The 22,838-nt window shown below is 38.2% G+C and overlaps 1 protein-coding gene across 2 annotated transcripts in view; it reads left to right on the top strand.

Annotated features, from left to right (window-relative positions):
• Positions 1–7,188, top strand: part of KNDC1 (kinase non-catalytic C-lobe domain containing 1) — a 65,891-nt gene extending 58,703 nt beyond the window's left edge. For both annotated transcript variants that reach the window (XM_037401052.1, XM_037401051.1), the window contains 7 exons: positions 805–1,020; positions 1,340–1,422; positions 2,594–2,744; positions 3,193–3,315; positions 3,416–3,475; positions 4,082–4,239; positions 4,536–7,188. In XM_037401052.1, the coding sequence (XP_037256949.1) occupies positions 805–1,020; positions 1,340–1,422; positions 2,594–2,744; positions 3,193–3,315; positions 3,416–3,475; positions 4,082–4,239; positions 4,536–4,767 (1,023 nt within the window). In that variant the 3' untranslated portion in view covers positions 4,768–7,188. The remainder of the gene's footprint in view (positions 1–804; positions 1,021–1,339; positions 1,423–2,593; positions 2,745–3,192; positions 3,316–3,415; positions 3,476–4,081; positions 4,240–4,535) is intronic.
• Positions 7,189–22,838: the final 15,650 nt, after the last annotated feature.

Here is a 22,838-nt window from a genome sequence, read left to right as displayed (position 1 = left end):
CTTTTCCCCCTTGTCAAACACTAATGCTTTCTATTAGGCATATGTCTTTGTAAAACTATAAATGTAGGAAACCAGCAGGAAGGTGAGAGGTTTCCTGCTAGAACTTCAAAGCTTATAGAAAAAATTTGTCTGAACTTTTGTCTGTGTTTTATGTACTGTGCTGGTGAAAAGTAACCTAGAAGCCAGAACATATACTGTAGGCTTTTCCTGAAAAAACATCTCTCTACAGAGTAACCAAAATGACACGTGGAAGTCAAATGCGTTGATAATGTACGAGCTGAATTTAGAATCAGCCTCCTGATAAAGGTGCAGAATTCCATGGGGTGTACTCAGGATTCAGCCAATAAAGGGCGAGCAGAATAGAGAAACATGATCTTTTTTTTATTGTTACTGCATCATAATTATACTGGAAGATAGAAGGGGAAAAATGGAAGACCAAGTATTTCTTTAGAAAGGAATATTTGATTCTAAGCAAAAAAGAGTACAAGAAATAGAAGTAAATTGTGTAATGTAGGACTTCAGAATATAAACCATTTTATGGCAGCAAGCTTGAATACACAGAAGTTTGTTTTAAATACCGATTGTTGATTGAGTTCTGGCAACCTCCTGCTCAAACTCATCAATTGTGCATATGATATTAGCTTAAAATAGCAATGTTGACTAAACCAATTAATGTTTGGCCTAACCTTGAAGATTAACTGAACAGTTTTGCGTCCACAAAGGTGTTTCTCTAACAAAACATTCCAGAAAATTACATCAAGAGGAGGCATCGTGTTTGCTTTAGAGAATTCTTATTTTCTACAGAACTTTAACTGGAAACTTTCCAAAAGTGTGGGACCAATTGCACAATACCAGAGAGAACGACTGTGTGCTAGTTCATCAGTTTTGCCAAAGCCATGCTATAACAGTTTTACAGAAGAATTCCCGGTCTCCTTTGCTAAAGCAGATGAAGTGGGACCATATCTCCTAATCGAATACAGTGCACAGCAGCTTTGTTGTCAGCTGACATTACTGCAACAGGTACAAAGGTCTAGGTTTACTTGCAAGTACAAATAATATCTTCTTAATTTATACTCAGCCTCCTTTCTCCACCATTTCCCAACCCTGTTTCAAGTTTATTTCATACTGTTTCATAAGACTTTGAATTAAAATAATCCATTTTTCTCTTGAAATCTCTACAGTAGAATTTGGAATGACTAATTCTGTTCTCAGGCTGTGATCCCTCTAATAAATTTGCTGAAGGAGAGGGGAGTGGGGGAACCCTCTGTTATTTGTATCCCCGAGCATTTTAGAAGAACTACTAGATCTAACAACAGATATATCTTACTCTTTTGTTTAGGAAGTATTTCATAAATGCCATCCTGTCCACTTTCTAAATTCAAGAGCACTTGGTGTTAAAGACAAATGTGTTGCTGTTCAAAAGTAAGTTTCTTATTTTAACTGCCCTTCTATTTAGTTGACGCACAATAACTTCCTGTGTTATGCCTTTAATACATCCAAAAAGAGAAATGCATTTTAAATACTTAATATCTGTTTGACAGACTAGATAATCCATTTATATTTTTTTTCTAATTTCAGGAAATTTTATGCATTTGTATGTAGTTGTACCTATGCACATGTTTGCACATACCTATGCATGTAATGGTTTCTGAAACAGTCTCCTTGGTCATGCATATGTATATGTATATAAAATCTCAATGACCGTTACAGTGTCACAGACCAGCTAAGGTTGGAAGAGACTTCTCAAGACTGCGTAGTCCAAACCCCCTGTCTTAAACAAGGTCAGCTAGAGCTGCTTGCCTGGGACCACGTGCAGTTGGGTTCTGAATGTGGATAGGGACTCCGCAGCCTCACCACGCAACATCCACTTTGTACTGTTAGGTAGACGAAGTATCGGTATTTACAGACATGTAAGAATTTCCCCATAGTTATTAGAGCAGTTATCAACCTATTTAAAATACTTTCTCAATGGTAATTAATGTTTTCATCCAACCACATGGACCTAATTATATTTGATTATGGTCTACTTCTTACATACTCAGTGGATTCAGCTATCCTCTAATTAGTACTTGTTAATTGCGCTACCTGTAGATTTTTCTGTCTAAGGATAGGGAATGAACATCTCAGCAGTTCGTCTTTTACAGATTGTTAAATGGCAGTGGCTAAATCAGCTGGTATATTCTGATTTTGGGGTTCAGGCATGGAAACAAACTGTGGTGCCACTTGGTATTGGGCTCAGCCTCTTATGTGGCTGCAGTTTTTAATGAGTTTAAATTTCTGGCTGTTATTTTGTTTCAGATTGGATGGCTTGTTGTGTTCAGTAACAAATGGTGAAGGTGTCTTTATGTACAGAAACATATACTGTATATGCTTATCTTGTAATCACATGTAATTATCTTGTAATTATAAGGAAGAAAAAGTAACATAGCTCAGTGGTTATAGTATATAACAGATTATAAAATCAAGACTGCAAGCACTGTGATATTATTTTAAATGGTTAGAAGTCAGGGTCTTCACAAACAAAATTTTCTTTGAAAATCCAAAGTCAGCATGAATTATTTTTGCCTTTTTTTCCCCCCTGTCTTCTCCACAGAGCTGCTTCTGCTGAGACAGTTTCACTGAAAGTCTGTAATCTGTTTCTGTCAAAGTGTATACAAGACCAGTACCTTCTACAATTATTAAGAAATGCAGACAGTGTCAGCACCTGGGTTGCTGCTGAAATAGTAATGTGTCATACGTCTAAGGTTGGTCATTGTTTTATTGTATTATTAATGATGAAAAAGTTATTTATTTTTTATTGTATATGAGTTGCTGTGTATCAAAGCTGCAAGAAATATTCTGAAATACACCTGTGAGTGGGCAGTTAACAATTTGGTTTGTTGTCACAAGGAGGGTCTTGGATATTTTGTTAGTAGCAGGTGTCAAAACCTAATAGAATGTAAGACGTGGGTTGCCTGAGGAGAATAGATGTCAGACTTGAACAAGGACATCTTGGTGACAGAAAAGAGAAAGTTTTGTGTTGGAGGGAAGAGTTACTACAGTCAACAATTTTGATAGCAAATTAAAAATGAAAATGCATCTCTTCTTCTTCCTTATCATTTAATTTTATTATGTAGATTTATGCAGATTTACTATGTATATTTAGCATATATTTATATATATATATGCTAGATCTTAATTATTTTTTTTCAGCTGCAGGTGAGCTTGTTATCAAAATTTCTTCTTATAGCAAAATGCTGCTATGAACAAAGAAATTTCGCTACTGCAATGCAAATCCTAACAGGCTTGGAAAACCTTATTGTACGACAATTACCAGTAAGTTTGGGATTGTTCTGTAACTGTTTTGCTTGACATACTCTTGTTCCAATATGGATACTAATGTGAAAAACAAAATTATATTCTGTTTTATTGTAAGGCTTGGAAAATTTTACCTGCAAAAGTAGCTGATATAATGGAGGAACTCAAGGCTGTTGAGGTATAGTATAAAGTCTTTCATGTAAAAATATTTCTTTGGGGTTCGAAAAGATGCACAACCTGCTTAAATGGATGCCTCTGCAGGGTGAAAGCCATAATTATTAGTTTGTATTATGAATGAGATTTTACTTTGATTTAAGCCTTTTGACTCTAAATCTTAGAGTTTACATTAATTTTCATCTCAAAAGTGTATCCTGCATGACTGAAAATCAACAAAGACATTTCAAAGCATGCTAGGACATTAGATACACTTTTTCTGATTATTTCTGCAGGAGCTTTGTGGCTGTGATCTGTTTTGAAAAGTCTTAAATATTTATTTTATCGCCATTGTTTTTGTATTGATCTATACAATTTTGAATTGTAGAGTGAAGGTCTGAAGTGTGATTTTGGCTCTTATTTAGAACAACTAAAATTATGTATAAAGTACCTTTATTTGTGTACTTTAAAGTGTTTGACAGCAGATTAATTCATAGTCTTGTCTTCAATGCCGAAAGCTAAAATGAATGACAAATAAATATGTAGTGCTGAATACATGAAGTGGAGAACTTCCTGTAAAACCTGTCCTGATACTTAATGTGAGATTTATCTGTGTGGGTTTTTAAATTAGGTGTTTTTAAAAAGTGACAGCTTGTGCTTGATGGAAGGAGAAAGATTCAAAACACTTCCAACAATTCCTTCAGCCCATGTTTTGGCTATGCATGTCCAACAACTTGAAACTGGAGGATTCACAATGACAAATGGAGCTCACAAGTGGACTAAACTTAGGTGATTATTTTAATTATTTACATATTCACCTAATTTTTAAAAATAGATTATTGTCTAATGGGGTAATGAGAGCTGATGCAACATTTCACAGTTGGCAGTTTAAATAGTTTCAGTCATTTTGACATCTAATTAAAGGGACATATACTATAGAAGGGAATACTCAATGCTTTTGAATTTCCTGTAAAATTTGGGTTTGGGGCTTTAGTTTTTTGGGCATATTTTTTTGTGGGCTTTATCATCTGCAAAACAAACTAATCTTTTTCTTTTTCTTTTTTTTTACCATATTCTCTTTCAAGAAATATTGCAAAAGTTGTGAGCCAAGTTCATGCATTTCAAGAGAATCCTTATACATATACACCAGATTTCAGGCTGCAGACTTACCTCAGACAAAGAATAACTCGATTTAAAGATGCAGACATTTCTGCATTGGCAGCTGACAACTGTGCCAATTTCCACCAGATACCAGCAGAAAAACATTCTCGAAAAATTCAAGACACGCTGCGCAGAATGAAGGCAACATTTCAGTAGTTATTTACCTTTCATCTGTTCTATTCCAAGCGTAGATTGTAAAATTGGATTAAGTTGACTTCATCTCCTGGACCAATTCCCAAGCAAATACTTCACTGAAATGACTTAAAATACTATCTCAAGTTGAAATGTTCATATTTCTTAACTTGGAGTTATAAAATGCTGACTAAAGAAATTTTAATCCTTGGCAACTGGATGACAGATCAAAAGAATAAAAATAAAGATAAAAGTAAAGAGAGAGTATAGATGAAAAGGATGATTAATTTTCTCACTGTTCCTTAGCATAAAAATATAATTAGCCCACAAACAAATATCTAAAAAATACTGTGGCAATAAGTTAAAATTACAGCTTCTGTTGCGCAGTTGGCCTAGGAGAGTTCAGAATATAGCTCATTAAATGTTGAATATATTTTTGTATAAACATATTACGCTTGTATCCTGTCACCGTGTGCATATAATTCAGGGACACAGGTCCTCTGCTATCTTTTGACTGTTGGTGTGTCTGGCTTTTTATGTTGTGTATCATAAAAACTATACTTGGCTTGAATAATTGGCCATTTTTTTCTTCAAGCATACTATGGAGAGGAATGCAGTGCTGCAACTTTTTTTTTTGGTTTGGATTTCATGTCATTGAACTAACCTGTTTTCAAACAAAAGCAAGATCTGAATCTAAATATTATCAATTTGTTACTCTGCTTCTGCCCTCATGGCCTTGTGAAAATGGTAAATGTGAAATTGCTTTTTTGGGGATTGGGGTTTTTTTTGTCTGTATTGGGCACAAGAATCACTTTGCTAATTTGAGTACATACGTGTGTGTGCACATTTGATTATGGCTTTTGCTCCTGAGATTGCTTTTGTAGATTGCAGTGCTCCAGCAGCATTAAATAGAAGATAACTGTGTGAAATTTGGATCTGCAACTTGTAAAGCTTTGGTGCTAACCTGTTCATAGAGCTTGTACTTACAGGACCTTCTAAATGGCAATGAAATGTGATGCTATTGCTTCACGTAAGGTTTGTTGAGCTACCCAGGTTTATGCAAGGCCAAAACGTTAAGGCTACAAATTAGTTACAAATACAAGTGTTTCTACCAGAGGGAGCAATGGTAGTATTGGAAGAGAAGTGGGGAAGGGCAAGAAAAAGCTAAAATGAGCTCTGTCCTGAAAGTGAAATCCTAGAACTATGTTTAAAAAATGAAAATATTTTGAGAGATATGAAGAGCAGATGTGAACTAACTGTCTTGGCATGTTTTAGTGATGGAGAAGGATGATATAAGAAATGGGAAAGTGCACATCTCTGGTATTTTGGAAATTGTACTATTGAACTTGACAGAAATGCATGTGCACATGTTAAATTGTAGCTTTTTCAATGTTTAAGAGGAAAGCTTCTCCTTTTCTCAATAACAGCAATATATACATCGCAGGCCACTTGCTTCTCATCTTTCTCGGTAAAAACAAGGTATGTCCACACTTTCCATTAAATACCTCAGTTACTTTGTCATATTAATATATTAATATTAACTTTTGTGCCCTTACTAGTTTAAACACTGGAGAACTCTGTTCTCAACAGGGTTTTCTTGCATTTGTTCTACTTTTAAGGTGATATATTTTGTTTTTTCACATATGTAGGTTTAGCATGTCATTAATTGTAGTATTTTGACTTACCCTTAAGGAAGTAAAATGTGTTGTGTTGCTCTTTCTTTAAAACTTGACAAATGTGAAAACATTTAATCTTTACCTCCTATCTTTATATAATACAGTGAAGTAAGAATGTTAATGATGACCTTATCTTCAGACATACATTTCACATATTTGATCTATGTTTTTATTAGTAATTTGCTTTTCTCAATTAAAAATTACCATTCACTTAAGCCTTGCCTTTGAAAGACAGTAAAATTTTAAGTAGCATAAGCTTTACTAATGTAAAGAGCTCCACAAAACTTGCTAATGACATGATCTTAATAAATTCACTTTTTATAGTTGCCAGACTGTTCAAAATGCTTTTGTGAGTTTACACATCATTTATATGTTCCATTTGTGATAATTGGCTCATACATTTCTTAGTTTTTATCATGATTAAAAGCAACTACTACATCTAGAAAATACTGTGTTTATGACAATAACTGGTGCTATAGAAGAATTTAAATATCATCTCATATGTTCTGTATAATGCCTCAGTGTATCAGACCTTAAATTGTATAAATGCATAGTATTGAGTTATGATACTACTTTGGGTTATTTTCATCAATCAGATATTTGTATTTGTATTTAGACACCACCCCAGAGCAGCAACAAAAAATGTAAATACCTATTGAGGGAAAAAAAAATCACTCTTTTACAAGGAAACTGGTTTGGTTTTGTTTGTGAGCACCAATGTATGCACATCTTATGTGACACAGATTTCAGAATAAAGTTACCTCTAGCATATAACTGTACTGCTTATTTATGACTAACAAGCAGGAAGGGTTGGGCTAAAGTTTTCTCTCTCTGTGGGGAGTGTCCTTTTAAATGGAAACACAGGACAAAGCATGTTGTACTAGTTGTATCTAGTCAGTAAAATGTTATTGGCATCAGTAATTATATTGCATAAATGAGCAACTTTGCAGTCTGGCCTCATGTTTCCATTCCAATGCCAAATTAGAATATTTTGAAAAAAAATTTAGTATGTTCTTTAAGCCAGAATTGCCACCAGCTGTCCTAGTTCTTCTTCATTTTTTTCCACACTTCCCTCATCTTGGTTTTATGTTGTTTATTTTTCAAACAGTGACCCATGGAGTTTCTGATATGAAGTCTGCTCCTTGGGAGCCTTCCCATTTGCACTGTGTGTTGGTGCTCTTTCTGTGTCCCTTTGCAGGTGTCTGTTTCCAGGATCCCTGGGGTTTTCAGGCCTCCTGCTAGAGAGCTGGGAACTGTCCTAATTACACTGACTGCATTCAAAAGCAGGTTTCCAGCCCCAGCACCTTCAGAAGCCTGCCAGGAAATGGGAATGAATTTAATTGGATCCTATGAACTATTCCATAGAAGCCTGAACCAAGAAGCTGGAAGATATTTCTTGAATCAACACGATTCATGATTCTGACAACTTTCTTTCCTTGGAAATTTTTCAACCACTTTAAAACTTGCTTTTAAGGTTTTCTGCTTTCTTCCTTTATGTGTTGGGCTGGTTTCATAAGCATTGCTGATACTCTTAAATTCTGTGAGTGCTGTATGTGATCTGCAAAGGATTGAAATTTCAGGAAATCTGTTTCTAAATAACAAATTAATAAACTACAGTTTGGAGGGAGGAAAGTTAGCAGTTTTTCAGTGTTAAACATATGGTTGATTGTTTCAATCTTTGATATTACGATGAGGGAAAGAATGCAAATAAATTCTTTTTTTTCTTCATACTTGCTTAAATACAATCCAAAACATACCCTCATTTAAACTACATGTTGTGTTCTGTTCAGAGTTTTTCCTTTTTTTGTTCCCTCCCGCCCAAAAAATCTTCTTTCTCAAAAACATGCTTTATAAATAATAATTTTAAAATATGTGTTGGCCTTTAGAAGGAGTCCCAAACTGTATTGGAAATGCATGTTTGAACAGCATTTGAAAACTCAAACCACAAAAATCAAGCTTGAGTAGTCACGTTTGAGATTTGCCTTACAGGTATTCTTCACCTATAAAGATTTTTTGCCTTCATTTAGTTATTATAAATGTACAAAATTTTCAGATAGTCATTTCAACTGCTCACAGTAAATTTGCATTATAAAATTTTTTTCCAAGAGATCTTGTAATTATTTTAAGTACCAATAAATTACTAATTTGTGGTGGAAGATGCTATTAGGGGTTTTTATGTGATTTCATACTCTGAAAACTCTCTAAAATACATGTGAGAATGAACAATTCCACCTTTCCAATCTCTATTTTAAAATTCCTGCAGCAAAAAGGACATTTTTATGTGGTAGGTTTTAACCTGTCAATGAGTGACAACAACCCCTGTAGACTAGAAACTTGGATTTGCAGAATCTTCTCTCCCGTTGCAGAGAGAAGCTCTTTAGTTTCTTCTATTGCAGTGTTTGAAGAAGTCTATTATGTGAAGGGTCTTTGTGAACAACCTGCAAGTATGCCAGGACAGCTTCAGCCTGGCGTTATTTTAGTGTGCTTCCTGTTCAGTGATGTTTCGGTGTCTCATTTCAGTTCCACTGAAGTGGAACTGTTCAGTTCCACTTTCGGTGCGAGTGGAATTGACAGTTACCATATTACATCAGGCCACTGTGGTACTCTAGTCTTTGCATCATTATGTTTATTCGTTTTTGGTCTAATGTAAAGGATGCTTTTGTAATTTGCCTAAAAGGCAGGGGTTTAATTACTGTATTGTAAATCTGTCCTTTGTCTTAGCGGTAAGATTATTTCATTTAATTCTTCATTCTAATGCTAAGGTTGGTCTCGTTCTGATGCAGCGTTATGTAGATTAAATGCATACTGGATTTAGACTCTAAAATAGATACTGTGTTTTAAACCAGTAGAACTCAATTTTCATAATAAAATTAAGAGCTTAGAGTACTGGACAATTTAAGTTGCCATTTTCAGAGAGACATAATTTGGAAAGCTTGACTGGGTGTGGGTGAGCCTGAACATCAGAGTCAAAATTAAAATCTCTGCAAATAGATGCTTATTTGTGCTCATATCTCATAAAGCTCATAAAAAGTTAACAGTAGTAAATTACTTAAGTAAGTAGCAGATACTCAATACTTCTTTTGCAAACAAGCTAGTGGAAGAGAGGTAGGAAAAATAGATTGCATTTAGCAGTTTACCTTTGTGTGGATAACCACTGAGTGGCTGACAGTGGCTTGTTATTTAGCATTACTTCATGCCTTCATTACCATGCTCTGATTTGTGTGGGGCTCTGCAGGCATGCTGAAGAAGAGGAGTAAAATTGTCTTGACAACGTGAGAATATGACACACGATGAAATAAGGTACGTTACGCAGATATGTGCAAAGTTCCAGGATAATCAGCTGCACAAACGTAGACTATGATTACTGGTTTTTTGTGGAAAAGGGAGGATAAAGAATAAAGTCACACATAAGCAATGTCTTGATATCCCCTCAAGGTATCTCCTAATTCTCTGCTTCTTGGTGCAGGAAGTGAAAGGGCAAAGGGCTTAAAGATAAAAGGCCAAAAAAGAACAGATGACTCCTGAGATGGGTATATAAATCCACTGACATTAGCAAAGTAACTTTTTGCCATGAAGGTAAACTGCAGGACAAAGATCGGATAAAGTTATTGAAGGCCATTGTTGAGAATACAAATATCTCCCAAATTAGTTTACTTAAATAAAAGATAATTGATGAAAAGACTGAAACTTAGAGAAAGATGTGAGGATCTGCAATAGGTCACCAAACACATGAGATAGCTGATAAAACTACTGAAACTACTGAGTATCGTCAGGCTGAACACAAAATTGCAAGGATGATGTACTTTGAAATGTCATTAATAGTCCCTCATTTTGTGCTTGTCCAGACCAAGGGACATGTTGCAGTACACTCTGCTTCACATCCCACACCACCTGCTTATCCCTCCGGTGACAGCCAGGATGTGCTTTGGTCTGAGACTGGCATGGGGAGAGTTCAGCTGTAGCTGTGGGTGTCTGAGCTGGTGCTGGGAGCGTGGGGGGGAACGGGAGAAAGCCAGACCTGTAATGCACGAATGCAGGTATTGGAGGGAACAAACATGAGGAAGGAAGGCAAGACAAGAGGAAAGAGTGGTAAAATAAAAAAAAAATAGTTGGCTTAGAATCCAAAGACAGACCTACATGTCTTTTTCTGTATTTAAATTAAAAGGTCTAGGTGCCACAGCACGGGGTCTGTAACTGATCATCAGCCAGAGAGAGAGTGGAAAGACTTAATTTGTACAAACAGGTTACTATTTAAGGTTTTACTGTGACTAATAAACTATTTGAAAATCTGAAGGTGGAAAGCAGTCAAGAATAAAAGTTACCATGAGGCAGCAGAGTTTATGATTCAAAGGAAAGAAAGGGATGAAAGAAGCGGAGTAACAACAGTGGGCTTCAAAAAAGCAACCTGCAATAAACTCAAGGAATTAGTACATGAGGACCTGCGGAAGGAATTCTAAGGCAAAGAGAAGTTCAGGAGACCTAGAAGTTTCTAAAAGAGGTTTCTAAAACAGGTCATATTTTTCAAGTATAACAACAATCTGTCCTCTTGCAAAAGAAAGAAAAGTGATAGAGCAGTGTGGCTGCATTAGAGGTGCATTGATGGCCTGAAAAAAAATCAGAAAAGAATACTGAAAAACAGTGGGAACAAGTAGGCTGCATGGGCAAGAACAAATGTAAAAGAACAGCACAGGAGGTTAGGAACCAAACCAGACAGAAAAAATGCTATTGCCTGCCAGCAAGGGAAAAGCAAAACAATAAAAATGGATCATTAAAAATTTTTCTGTTATGTAATAAGAGTTCTCTGCTTACCAGGAGAGGTGAATAAATACCCGATGGTGCAAAAGCCTGAAGTGCTTGCTGTTTCACTCCCTACACTCTAAATGATTGTCCTCTTAGAATAATCATATTTTTGATTGAGGAAGAATGAGTGAGTTCCCAGAGAACCAGAAAATAATATTAAAAGTAGGCAAGAACACAGGAATAAGTGGAAAGGTGAGGTAAAGAGGGAATCTGCCTTGGGGGATTAGCCCAATGAACTTTGATAGAGTAATAGAAGTTACTGAAAATACTGTCTAAAAATCTTCAAGCATAGAGATTAATTTAAAAGGCTAAATAAGCATTTCTCCATAAAGTAATTTTTAAACAACCTAGTGATCTCCTTTGTCAGGGTAACTGTCCCAGTAGATGATAAAATAGTATGTTGTATGTTAAAGTCAATAAGCCCCCTGATAACAGATCCACCTGACCTGATTATATATTAGGTTGCTAAGATCCAGATGATAGTACTGTGAGGTGCATACACAACTAGTTAATATACAATTTCAAACACAATTACCAGAAGGTAAGTTGAGTGAAATGTAGTAAGGGTAGGACTATGTGTATGCTATGAGCAAAAACCAGGTGCAGATCCCTCAGGCACAAGGCACAACACTCAGTAAGTGAAAGCTTTGGATTTATCAAAAGCATAGCATTGCAGTGGAGCCCTGCTTGGGAGTAAAGCTCCAGGGAAAGCACTGCAGGGGTGAGTAATAAAACCTGCACTGATTAACATGTTATACATATGCAATGCCCTGTTTTGCTCATTAGTGAACCAATGTAGTGCAGGTGCTGTTGTCCAAGCACTGAGATCTGCAGCTGGCCTTCACAGGGGTGCCCACGCAGATGTGGGGGAAGGCGAAACATCCTGGCTTACCATAGCAATGAGATAAATGTGCTTGGGACTCTACATACTCGGATGGGAAGAAACAAACTTTCCCAGGTTGCAGCAACAAGATAAGACATGCTTGGGACTCTACTTCCTCTCATGAAGGAGGCAAGCTGTCCTGGGTTACTGTAACAAACCCATCTCACGCCCTACACTGTATTATTGCAGGTGGTGCCTCGGTCCCGTTGTGTCTGGGATTTTCACTGGTGAAATACAGGGTGGGATGGAGAGCACGCTTACACGACATACAAGATCAGAACTCACAATAACTGTGATGATGATTTAAGTTTAAGCTCTAAGTCTTACATTTCTGAAGGATAAATATGAAATTAAAAATAACTGCAGAACTTCAAAAGAAATATTTGGAAACATAATGGATCACAAACCAAATTTGAATCAATGTGTACAGTTTCCAAAAAGAAAAAAGAAAGGATTGGGGGAAGACCTGAGGTGTGCTATAAGAAAGCCATATATGACAGAAGGTAATTATTTTGCTCTGTTTGGCACAAGTGAAGCATCAGCAGGAATACTTTACAATTTAGTACTGCACTTAAGATACACACATGAAAGAGAATAGAGGACTATAACAAAAATATATTTAGAAAACATAAACAGAGGAAGACTGGCAGAATTGGGCTTATGTAGACAAGATGAAGCAGGACTGCATGTGTGAAATGTTGCTGTGAAAAGCTGTAGTAGCTACAGAGTGAGTTTTCTCCATGCTCTGTGAAGCAATGTCAAGCAGTATTAGTTTTGAAGCAAGGGTGTTTCGGTTTTCACATTGGAAAGCTTCAGGTGGAGCACTGGAATAGGTTATTCACCTGTAACACCTGTGGGATCCTCTTTTGTGCAAATCTGTAAGAACAGATCAGATCAAACTGTCCTAAGTGCCCAGTCCCACTTGAGAAGAGAGAGGGACTTGGCAGTGATCTTCAGTCCCTCTGTGTTCTCAGTAGATTGCACCCAAATTCAAATACTTACCTGCAATCAGGGAATGCTATTAATTTGGTTATTAATTTTGTTGTATTCCAGTCACTTTAATTTTCAAGGGTTTATTTACATTTTTCCACTGGTACATAGCAAAAGAGTAAAAAAAAGTTGTTAGGGTGTGTGTTACTAGAACTTACATAAAACATATTATAGGGGGATATTGAATTTCCATTAGATACATATGTTAACATAGTAGAAAAGTGACTTCATTCTAAAAGCAGCAGAGTGGTAAAAGCCTGCCATGGGCACTCATGTGTTGGGGACAGGTGGGGGGGAGTGGAAAGCAAGCCTTGCCAGTTGTCTTAGCTACCAAGAACTGAGTCACATCCTTGGAGGTATTTAAAATGCGTGTAGATGTGGCACCTAGGGGCACGGTTAGCGGTGGACTTGGCAGTGCTATCTTAACAGTTGGGCTCGATAGTCTTAAAGGTATTTTCCAACCTAAATGATTCTATATCACTGCCTCAGCTAAACAAACTTTTCCCCTTCCTTTGTGCAGCAGTTTCGTCTCTGTGAAGCCTTACTATAACCAGGAGATGGCACAAGAGACCCTTGCAGCCCTTTACCGGCCGCACAGCGAGCAAAGGTACCGAAAAACAACCGCCCTTCCAGGTGTCTGCCTAAAATTAGAAACAAGAAAATACGAAATGGCAGAGATTTCTTTATATTCCATTTTTAAAACGAACATATATTTACGTTCAGCTGCTCCCTTTAATCTTTTAGAGAAATGCGTGCACACACCACTTCATAATTTTAAATCTTAATTACCTTCTATCGATGTGTAATGCACTTATTTGTGTAAAACCTGTTAAAGGAAGTACACTGCATTGCTTGGAGGAGAAATTTAGATATTCCATTACTTGTTACAGGGGCAGTATTAATTCTTGTCCTCACCCTCTATAGCACTTTTTCCTTATCAGTAAACCGAGAGGGGATGTTGGGACATGTCTGTGCTCCCTGGGTTTGGATACAGACAGACAGTATCATTTGTGCTCTGTTTCCACAGTTCTGCAACCTGCCAAAGTTATTCGCTTCCTCAGCTAATACTAACATTTACAAGACACTCGATGGAAGTGACAAAGAAGATAGGAAGAAAGAAAATAGGAAGAAACAGTGTATAGTGAGGAATACAGAAGAGGGGAAGAAGTGACTGGAAACATGACATGGAGAAGAGCCTTGAAGTCAGAAAAAAAGGTAACATTTATTTCCACTTGCTTTGAACAGACTGGCTTTGGAGCAATACAAAGATCTGATTTACATTAGATGTAAGTTAAGGGGTGGAAGAGTCAGTAAAATATTTTCACTGCTGGGACTAACACATTTCAAAGCAGCATTGTATGGTATAGACCAGTGTGGGCCACAGAGGGTAATCGATGACCCAGGACTGCCAGCTGTGATAGCTCATGGTCCTTCTGACTCATCATGTTCAAATGCAAACTCTAAAATCAAGGAACAAAATGATTCATTCTTTAAAAGCTGAAAGTGAAAAGTTACTTTCAAGAAAGACAAATGCTTTAGTCATAGTATAGCTAAATTTCTTTAGAATGTATTTGTGAGAAGCCAAAAGTAGAAAAAAGGGAACATTTCTGGTTTAATGTATTCTTAGTTTTATATTTAATATGTTGTTGAATGTAACTTTAGAAACAACCATCATGAAAAAATTTATCCTTCAGCAAAGACTAACAAAGAAAAAGGCCTTGATCTAAAAGGTAAGGTAAGCCTCTCTGTTAGGTTTTGAAAATATTTCAGGGTGTCTAAGTGTGACATTTTGTGGTCTTGATCAGACTGTTAGTCCAAGTGATATGAACAATTACTAAAATCAGTGAGATTTATGTGAATTTGCATATGCACATTATTCTCTGTAGGTGCATCTCTCATATTCCTAGATAAAACATATGTTTAACACAACCCAGATCCTAAAGCATATTTGTGTACCTAACAATGGAAAATAAAGACATTTCTAAAGCCCATGTTCATGCTGCGCCCTTTCAACTAACCGTTTTAAAGATCTAATTACTAGTGCAGGCAGAATTAAACCAACTGCAGGCTGAGGGGTTTTGTTTGAAAATGTCCAGAAATATCTTTCTCAATGACAGTATGACAGCAATGAGTGCTGAAGAAGGATTTACATGCCTAAAAACTTGGCTGGTTTTCCAGCTATAATAGTTTGTCTAATAACAACAACAACAACAAAAAAGAAACTGCTGGTGAACCTTGCTTCTGTAACAACAGCGGTACATGTTTTAAATGTGGTCCTGATTCATATCAACTTTGATTTCTTTTTTTAATAAGCTTAAATTGGGTAAGGAACTGTTAAAAACATAACACATGGGGGTTTTTTCTTAATATTTACAGCATCTCTCTGCAGAATATATATATTTTTAAAACATTTAACTGATTCTGCTTAGCTGCTGGTAACAGCCTTATGATAAGAAGTCATGGGAGCTTTTGGCATTTTGTGTGCCATGTTGATTTAGATCAATTCCAAGCATGATGAGACATTTAATTTTCATCTATACATTGTCACTCTGATATCCAGGCCCTCCTGGTATTTCTGCACATATGGTCTTTTCATTCCTCATGGAAAAGTAGCTCTTGTTCTGTCTAAGAGGAAAGATTGTAATAATTAATAATACAGATTGTATTGCATTAAGAAAGAATATAATAAGAAAGATTGTAATAATTAAAAAATTAATAATACAGAGATTGATTAGAGGCCATTTGTAATGTTTTTAAGTCCTAAAGAGTAATCTCTCAGAAATTAAAACGGTTGGATAGACATGCCAGGGCAGAGACCATATAAATTGTATAGCAGATGCCAGCAGCCCTTGCTTCGCTGGACAGACCTTCACAGGAAACCTACATATCCACAGATGAACATGCATCCTTCTGTGTGTCACAAGCTGCCTTTTTTATTCTTTGAATTGCATCACCACCTAGCTACTCCCAAGGACCATGTGTTCACTCTAGTCTCACAGGACCTTCACTGTTACAAGAAATGGTCACCTGCTGTTACAAAACGACAGTCCCCTCCTTTGGTCTTGTGTAACCCCGCTACAGCAAGGCAAGTGCTGGCAGTTTTCTCCAATATCTGTGAGGAAGCCAAGGTACTTGGCAGCCCTCAGCTCCTCTCCCTCCAGTTCCTTCAAAGCTTCGGTAGGAAGGGGATCTCTCAGAGCACAGCCCTGCCCCTTTGCAGGGCTCTGAGCTGGCTTACTGGGGTGGAGCTGGCCTTTGGGCTGGAAAATGTGAAGCATCTCTCGATTCTCAAAGGCTGGGCTGTTATCCCAAAATATATCTGTTATCGACTGCTTAGTAGGCATCCGAGCAGGACTAGCTAGTTCTGAAGAACCTCCTCAGCCTGAGACCAGTGGTGTGTGTATACATCTATGCAGAGCTGCTTTGCATATAAAGGTAACATAAAGTTACCTTGATGCCATCCTACCTGTCCCAGCCAGACATCTATAAAACCACTCCCCGGCCTCTTTGAATGCAGCTGCTGCTCACAAGAAATACAGAGGTCAGGGTCAAGTGACAAATTTTGATTCATTTTAATTCCCCTGGATGCTAAAATGTTCCCTTCTGCATCACCTCCTGCAGCGAATGAAGAGGCGGGACACAGCTTGGTGCAAGCAAGTTGTCAGTTTATTAGTGATTTTCTTACAATTATATACGTTTCTACCTTCTACATATTACACGCTGATTGGTTAAATCTTAAGCGTAAAAAACACTGATTGGTTGATATTTAAGGCACACCGTTAGAACAATAGGAACTTATTAGTTTACCTTGACATAGCAACAATTTCTATTCCAAAATTAGGGGGGTTCTTTCTATGCAGCTTTCTTGATTAACAAAGTTACATATCGGCGCTATCCATTCCCTTATCTGGCTACTTGTTTCTCTGTCCGTCTGGTTGCCTCCTCGACTGTGACGGCTCAGGGGTCTGCCGTTAGCTTGTTCCTTTGTTCCCAGGGCTTGTGCCCTACAAGTTCTAACAAGTCTCTATTCATCAGGCTATCAGTACTTGGACTCTTGTCCTTGAGGCCTTGTCCTACATCTCCCCCTTCCCGTTGCACAAAAAGAACCCCTGAAATCGAATGAGTTATTAATTTTTGTAAGCATTGTAAAAGACAAGGTATAAGTAAAAAAACAAACGAAAAAGCAACTAAAGCATATATAATCATCTTCACTAAACTTCTTAACTATCCTGAAATGCCCCAACCACTAAACAGTTTATCTAACCAATTCCAAGTATCACTTTGTTGAAGATGAGAAACTCCATCCTTCAGTCTTTGGATGCTAGCATGAATTGATTCCGAATGATCTGAAAGGTTCATGCAACACATCCTTTCAAACTCTTCACAACCATGACCTTGTGCCAGAAGCAAAAAATCTATTGCAGCTCTATTTTGTAATGTCGCGTGGCAAACACTAACATCTAATAAAAGACCAGACAGGGCACTGCTTGTGGCATTAGTTTGTTTGGCAAGCCAACAGCCAAGCTTATCTAATGTTGCTAGAGCCTTTCCTGCAGCAGCTCCAGGCAACAGAAGAGATGCAATAAAGCGTTGGCCAAAGGACCAAAATTGCTTGTTATCATCACAATCGGAGGCAAATGCATGAACGTCACGCTTTGTCCTTCGAGAGTAGCGATGTTGTAAAATCATAGATGTGTTAGGAGTCAGGACGGAAAGTCGCCCCAAGCTACACGGACCTCCTTTTATATGAGAAGGAATGACAGGCCATGCTCGATCACCACAAATAAAAAATACTCCAGCAGGTAGTGAGAGCGGAGTGTTGCTAGATTTAGACAAGTTGTTAGCAGTGTAATTACACCAGATACTTGCATTTCTAAAAACAGGATGAATAGGGGAAACGTCCCATGCCCTAGATTGATTCTTTCCCGTGTAGTTAAATTTTATGCAAAAATCCATTTTTACTGAACCAAGGAGTTCAATTTCCTGTGGTTCCAGAGTAGCCAGTGTGAGATGGGGTATCCATACATCCCAATTGTCTGTCACATTTTTTGATACGTTTTTGGGTGGAAAAAGACTTTGAAGGTCCCTAGGTATAGGCCATTCATCTAATGGTAAGCCCACAAGACATGTGGAAAAAGGCTGATCCGGAGTGGCCATAGCAAGACACAGAGTATCCTGTCCAGTCAAGTTCGCCAATGTGACCCAAACATTTACCTTTGGTAGAAAAGGGGGATAAGAGCTACCTTCAATAGGCCAAGGTCCAGGTATGAACATCATTATCCATATTACTGACAACGCTTGTTTCTCTTTTTCTTTTTCCATTGTCATTTTACAACCAGCCATTCTTCTGGTCATACTGTCCACGACCGAGGCACTGCAATTGATTGTCCACACTCTAATCCTACAATAATGTTCTTGTTAATAATATAAATTCTGCTTGCTAATACAATATATTGAAACAACAACCGTGCAATAGCCCGTACTTCTAGGCTTTCAATCAATGATAAAAAATTTGCAAAAACTAAGTTTGGCAAAATCTCAGAACCTTACCCTATAACTCCCTCTAATTCCAAAAGAGGTTTTCCCATAAAACGTTCAGCCCACTGTATATGATTAAACCTTAATATTTGATTATTACACTCAGAACACATCCAATGACCCCATCTGTCCCTTAGTCTTACAACTCGCCAGCGATCGTGATCACAGAGTTCACAATGAATCTTGATCCACGGTCGATAAGATGTTCCATGTTCATAGCAACATAACTGTAGAAATCGAGACGCTGTCCAATCTGGTTCATGACAGTGTCGTTGAAAGTCGATGTAATGGAAGATAATATCTGCTAGTGGTGCCGTCAGTGCGTTGGGGATCTGGTCTGGTCCAAACGTATTACCTTTGTTAAGTGGTTTAATCCAGGGCGATATTGTCTGTTCCAAGCACTGTAAAAAGCAAAATCTAGATGCTATATCCTGAATTTGGTTACCTGACATTAATGCAAAACAGAAATCATCACGCAGTTTTTATTTCATTCTGTAGGGTCGGTGTTGGTATCAGTTGTCTGTGGTAAAGGTTCACAGAAAGGTCGTACATTCTTTGCTGGGATCCATCTGGGTCCTTTTTCTGTGGAGACACAAGCATAACCTTTTCCCCATGTAACAAGAGGATACGGTCCCATAATTTTACCTGTTTCTGGATCTCAAACCAATACTGGGGCTTTAACCCGTGCCTCGAAGGAGGTATTTGCAGTAAAATGTAGAACTATTGGTGGGTTATTATCTATTAAAGAACAATTTAAAAAATTAAAAACATACAATGCTTTCTGTAACCGTTCCTCCGGAATAGCCATTCCCATTCCCCCTTTTTGCTGTTGTAATAGACGTTTTAGAGACTGATGAGACTGTTCAATGAGAGATTGACCGGTGGGGGAATGAGGAATGCTAGTAATATGAGTTATACCCCATAGGGCAAAAAAGGTTTTTAAAGTTGTTGAAACATAAGCTGGACCATTATCTGTCTTTATCTTTGAGGGAATACCCAAAGTAGCAAAAGCACGCATTAAATGTCTACAGGCAAACAAGGCACCTGAAAATGTATCAATGGAAGAGTGGATATATTTAAGGTTACCAAATTCAGAATAATGTGTGACATCTGTTTGCCATAATTGTAGGCTTTGTAATCCTCTAGGGTTAACTCCTGCAGCAATTGATGGGAAAGAATGTTTTTGACAATCAGGACAGACAGCAGTAATATTTGACGCTTGTTGAGAAGTAAGGTCAAACTGTCGTTTAAGAGCTCCAGCATTTTGATGGAAAAAAGAGTGACTCAGTTTAGCTTGTGCAATGCGGTCTGGCAATACCTGAACATCAATAGATCAGTTTGTCAATTGCCTTCTGCAAGAAAACCAGGTAGTGAGGTGTGAGATCTAATATGCATAACAAAATAAGGTGCAGATCGAGAGTCCAAAAGGAACATAAGTTCCTGTAACAGGGTAAAAAGTTGTGAATGTGAAACATTCCGCAGCACAGAAGCTTTGGCTTGTGTAACAATACCTGCAACATAAGCGGAATCAGTAACAAGGTTGAGTGGTACGTTCCATTTTTGGAAAACACGAACAACTGCATTCAGTTCTACTATTTGAGGTGAACCGGAGACTGTCTCTATGTCCGAGTCCCATCGTCTCCGTTGATCATCCCACCATAGGAGAACAGATTTATGTGATTTGCCTGATCCATCTGTAAAGACAGTAAGTGCCTGTAAAGGTTGTTCGCTTCTTTTGGGTTTTAACATCAGACGAAAGTCAATGTTAAACAGTTTGTGTGAAGGTGGATGAGAAGTTATTTGACCCGTATAGTCAGCAAGTGCCATAACAAAGGTGTCTGATTGCTGATAAAGCCATTGTAAGTATACTGTTGTTATTGGTAGACAAATACAGACAAAATCCTTCCCTGATAAGGTTAACAGGCGTGATCTAGCTTTAACAATCAGAGAGGCAAACATTTCATGTTGTGTCAAAATAGTTTTTGTAGACTGGTTAGGTAAAAAGATCCATTCAATAATTAACAAGGGGTCTGAGTTCTGAAGGTCCCATTGAAATATCAGGGCATGAGGCTGTCGAGCAGGGTTTAAAATAATCAAGTAAAAAGGTAGTTCAGGAGCCCATCGGTGGGCCTGTCGAGAAGCGATAGCTGAGGCAACCTTTTGTAAACATGTATCTGCTTCAGAGTTAAGATTACATGGAGAACAAAGATTAGTGTCCCCTTTTAGTAGTTCAAACAGAGGACCCAGGTCTGTATTAGAAATTCCCAATAGTGGTCTAACCCAATTTATTGTTCCCAGTAATTTTTGTGCATCATGCAGGTTTTTACATTGGTATTGATCTGCAATGGTTGAGGAACAATAGTTTGTGCTCTTATTCGCCAGCCCAGATATTTCCAAGGGGGAAACTTCTGGACCTTTTCTGGTGCTATACAGAGACCTGCCGAATTCACAGCATCTGTGACAAGGGCTACAGCTTTCTCCATGACTTCGTGATGTTGTGCTGCCACTAAAAGGTCATCCATATAATGATACAATAACACAGTAGGCATAGAATTTCGGACAGGACTGAGTATTTTCGCAACATACCATTGACACATTGTAGGGCTATTTTTCATACCTTGTGGCAGTACAACCCACTGATATCTCTGCAACGGAGCTTGCATGTTGATGCTTGGAATTGAAAAGGCAAATTTCGGGGCATCATCTGGATGTAACGGGATACTGAAAAAACAATCTTTAAGATCTATGACAGTTAGATGCCAATGTCGAGGGATCATAGTCGGGGACAGGAGCCCGCGTTGGAGGGCTCCCATATCTTCCATAGCATCATTAATTTTTCTGAGATCATGGAGCAAGCGCCACTTGCCAGTTTTTTTTTTTAACAAAAACTGGTGAATTCCATGGGCTAGTAGAAGGTACAATGTGTTCTTGGGACAGTTGTTCTGAGACTAAGTTTTGAAGTGCGCGAAATTTTTCCAAAGGAAGGGGCCATTGATCCACCCAAATAGGAGCATCAGTTTTCCAGGTTATTTTTAGGGTGTCACGCACTTCAATGGCCCTATCTAAAAATGTGTTTGGATAGACATTCCCCATTGTGACAATACATCACGTCCCCACAAAACCGTAGGGACTGGTAGCACAAAAGGTTTACCAGAAGCCACATGTCCCTCTGGTCCTTGAATTCGAATTAGTTCCAAACTCTGACGACTGTTACCGGTCCCCCCTATCCCAGCCAGTGTCTGAGAGACATTAGTCAGTGGCCATTGCGGAGGCCATTTGACTTGAGAAATTACTGTGACATCAGCTCCAGTGTCAATGATTCCATTTAGTGCTATTTGTTGGTCATTGTAAATAAGGGTACACTGATACATAGGTCGCTGTGGAGAAATAGATTGTACCCACAAAATGTGAAGTAACCCTGTGGATCCAAAACCTCCTCTCCTCTGCGGAGGATGATCAGTGATAAGAGAGCTTACCCTTGCCGGAATCAGAATCAATTGCGCTATTCAACTACCCTGAGGTATCGTACAAGGTGGAAATGGAGTCCGTGCCATGATTTTGATTTTGTCCACACTGTCAGAGTCAATAATACCTGGTAAAACAAAGAGACCAGACAATGTTGTGGAAGATCTACCAATTAACAGAGCTTGTGTATCGGGGGGTAATGGTCCTTTGACATTTGTTGATAATAAATGAACCGAGGAATCGAGCAGTGTTACTCTGTGTGAGGTTGCCAGGTCCAATCCGGCGCTGCCTGAGGTTGCTGGACAGGGACTTGAGGTGTCGGTGCTTCTCTCCGAGGTTGTTGAAATGTCAGCTGTGGCGCTTGTGTCTGCGCGCGTCGCTGCCCCGCACTCCGCGGTTGGTTTCCCTGTATCGGTTGTCCCTGGAAGTCATACTTGGATCGACATTGATTAGCATAATGACTCCCTTTCCGACATGTCGGACAAACTCCAGGACCAGGAGGTTGCTGTCTATTCCCTGCAGCCCGAGCAAGACAATTTCTCTTTAAATGACCAGGCTTACCACAACCATAGCAATTCCCCACACCACGCATCGCTGCAAAAGCAGCAGCCATAGCTTCAAACTTATGGTCAACCGTACCGATTCGGTTACATGCTTTCACCATTTCCACCAAAGTGGGGTTCGGGTTGGGAAGAGACTTCAATAACCTTTTACAATCAACATTAGCATTTTCAACAGCTAGT

Source organism: Falco rusticolus, chromosome 9, assembly GCF_015220075.1.
Source record: "Falco rusticolus isolate bFalRus1 chromosome 9, bFalRus1.pri, whole genome shotgun sequence".
Taxonomy (NCBI): Eukaryota; Metazoa; Chordata; class Aves; order Falconiformes; family Falconidae; genus Falco; species Falco rusticolus.
The sequence above is the reverse complement of the archived record's forward strand: the minus strand, read 5'-3'. Positions and strand labels throughout refer to the sequence as shown.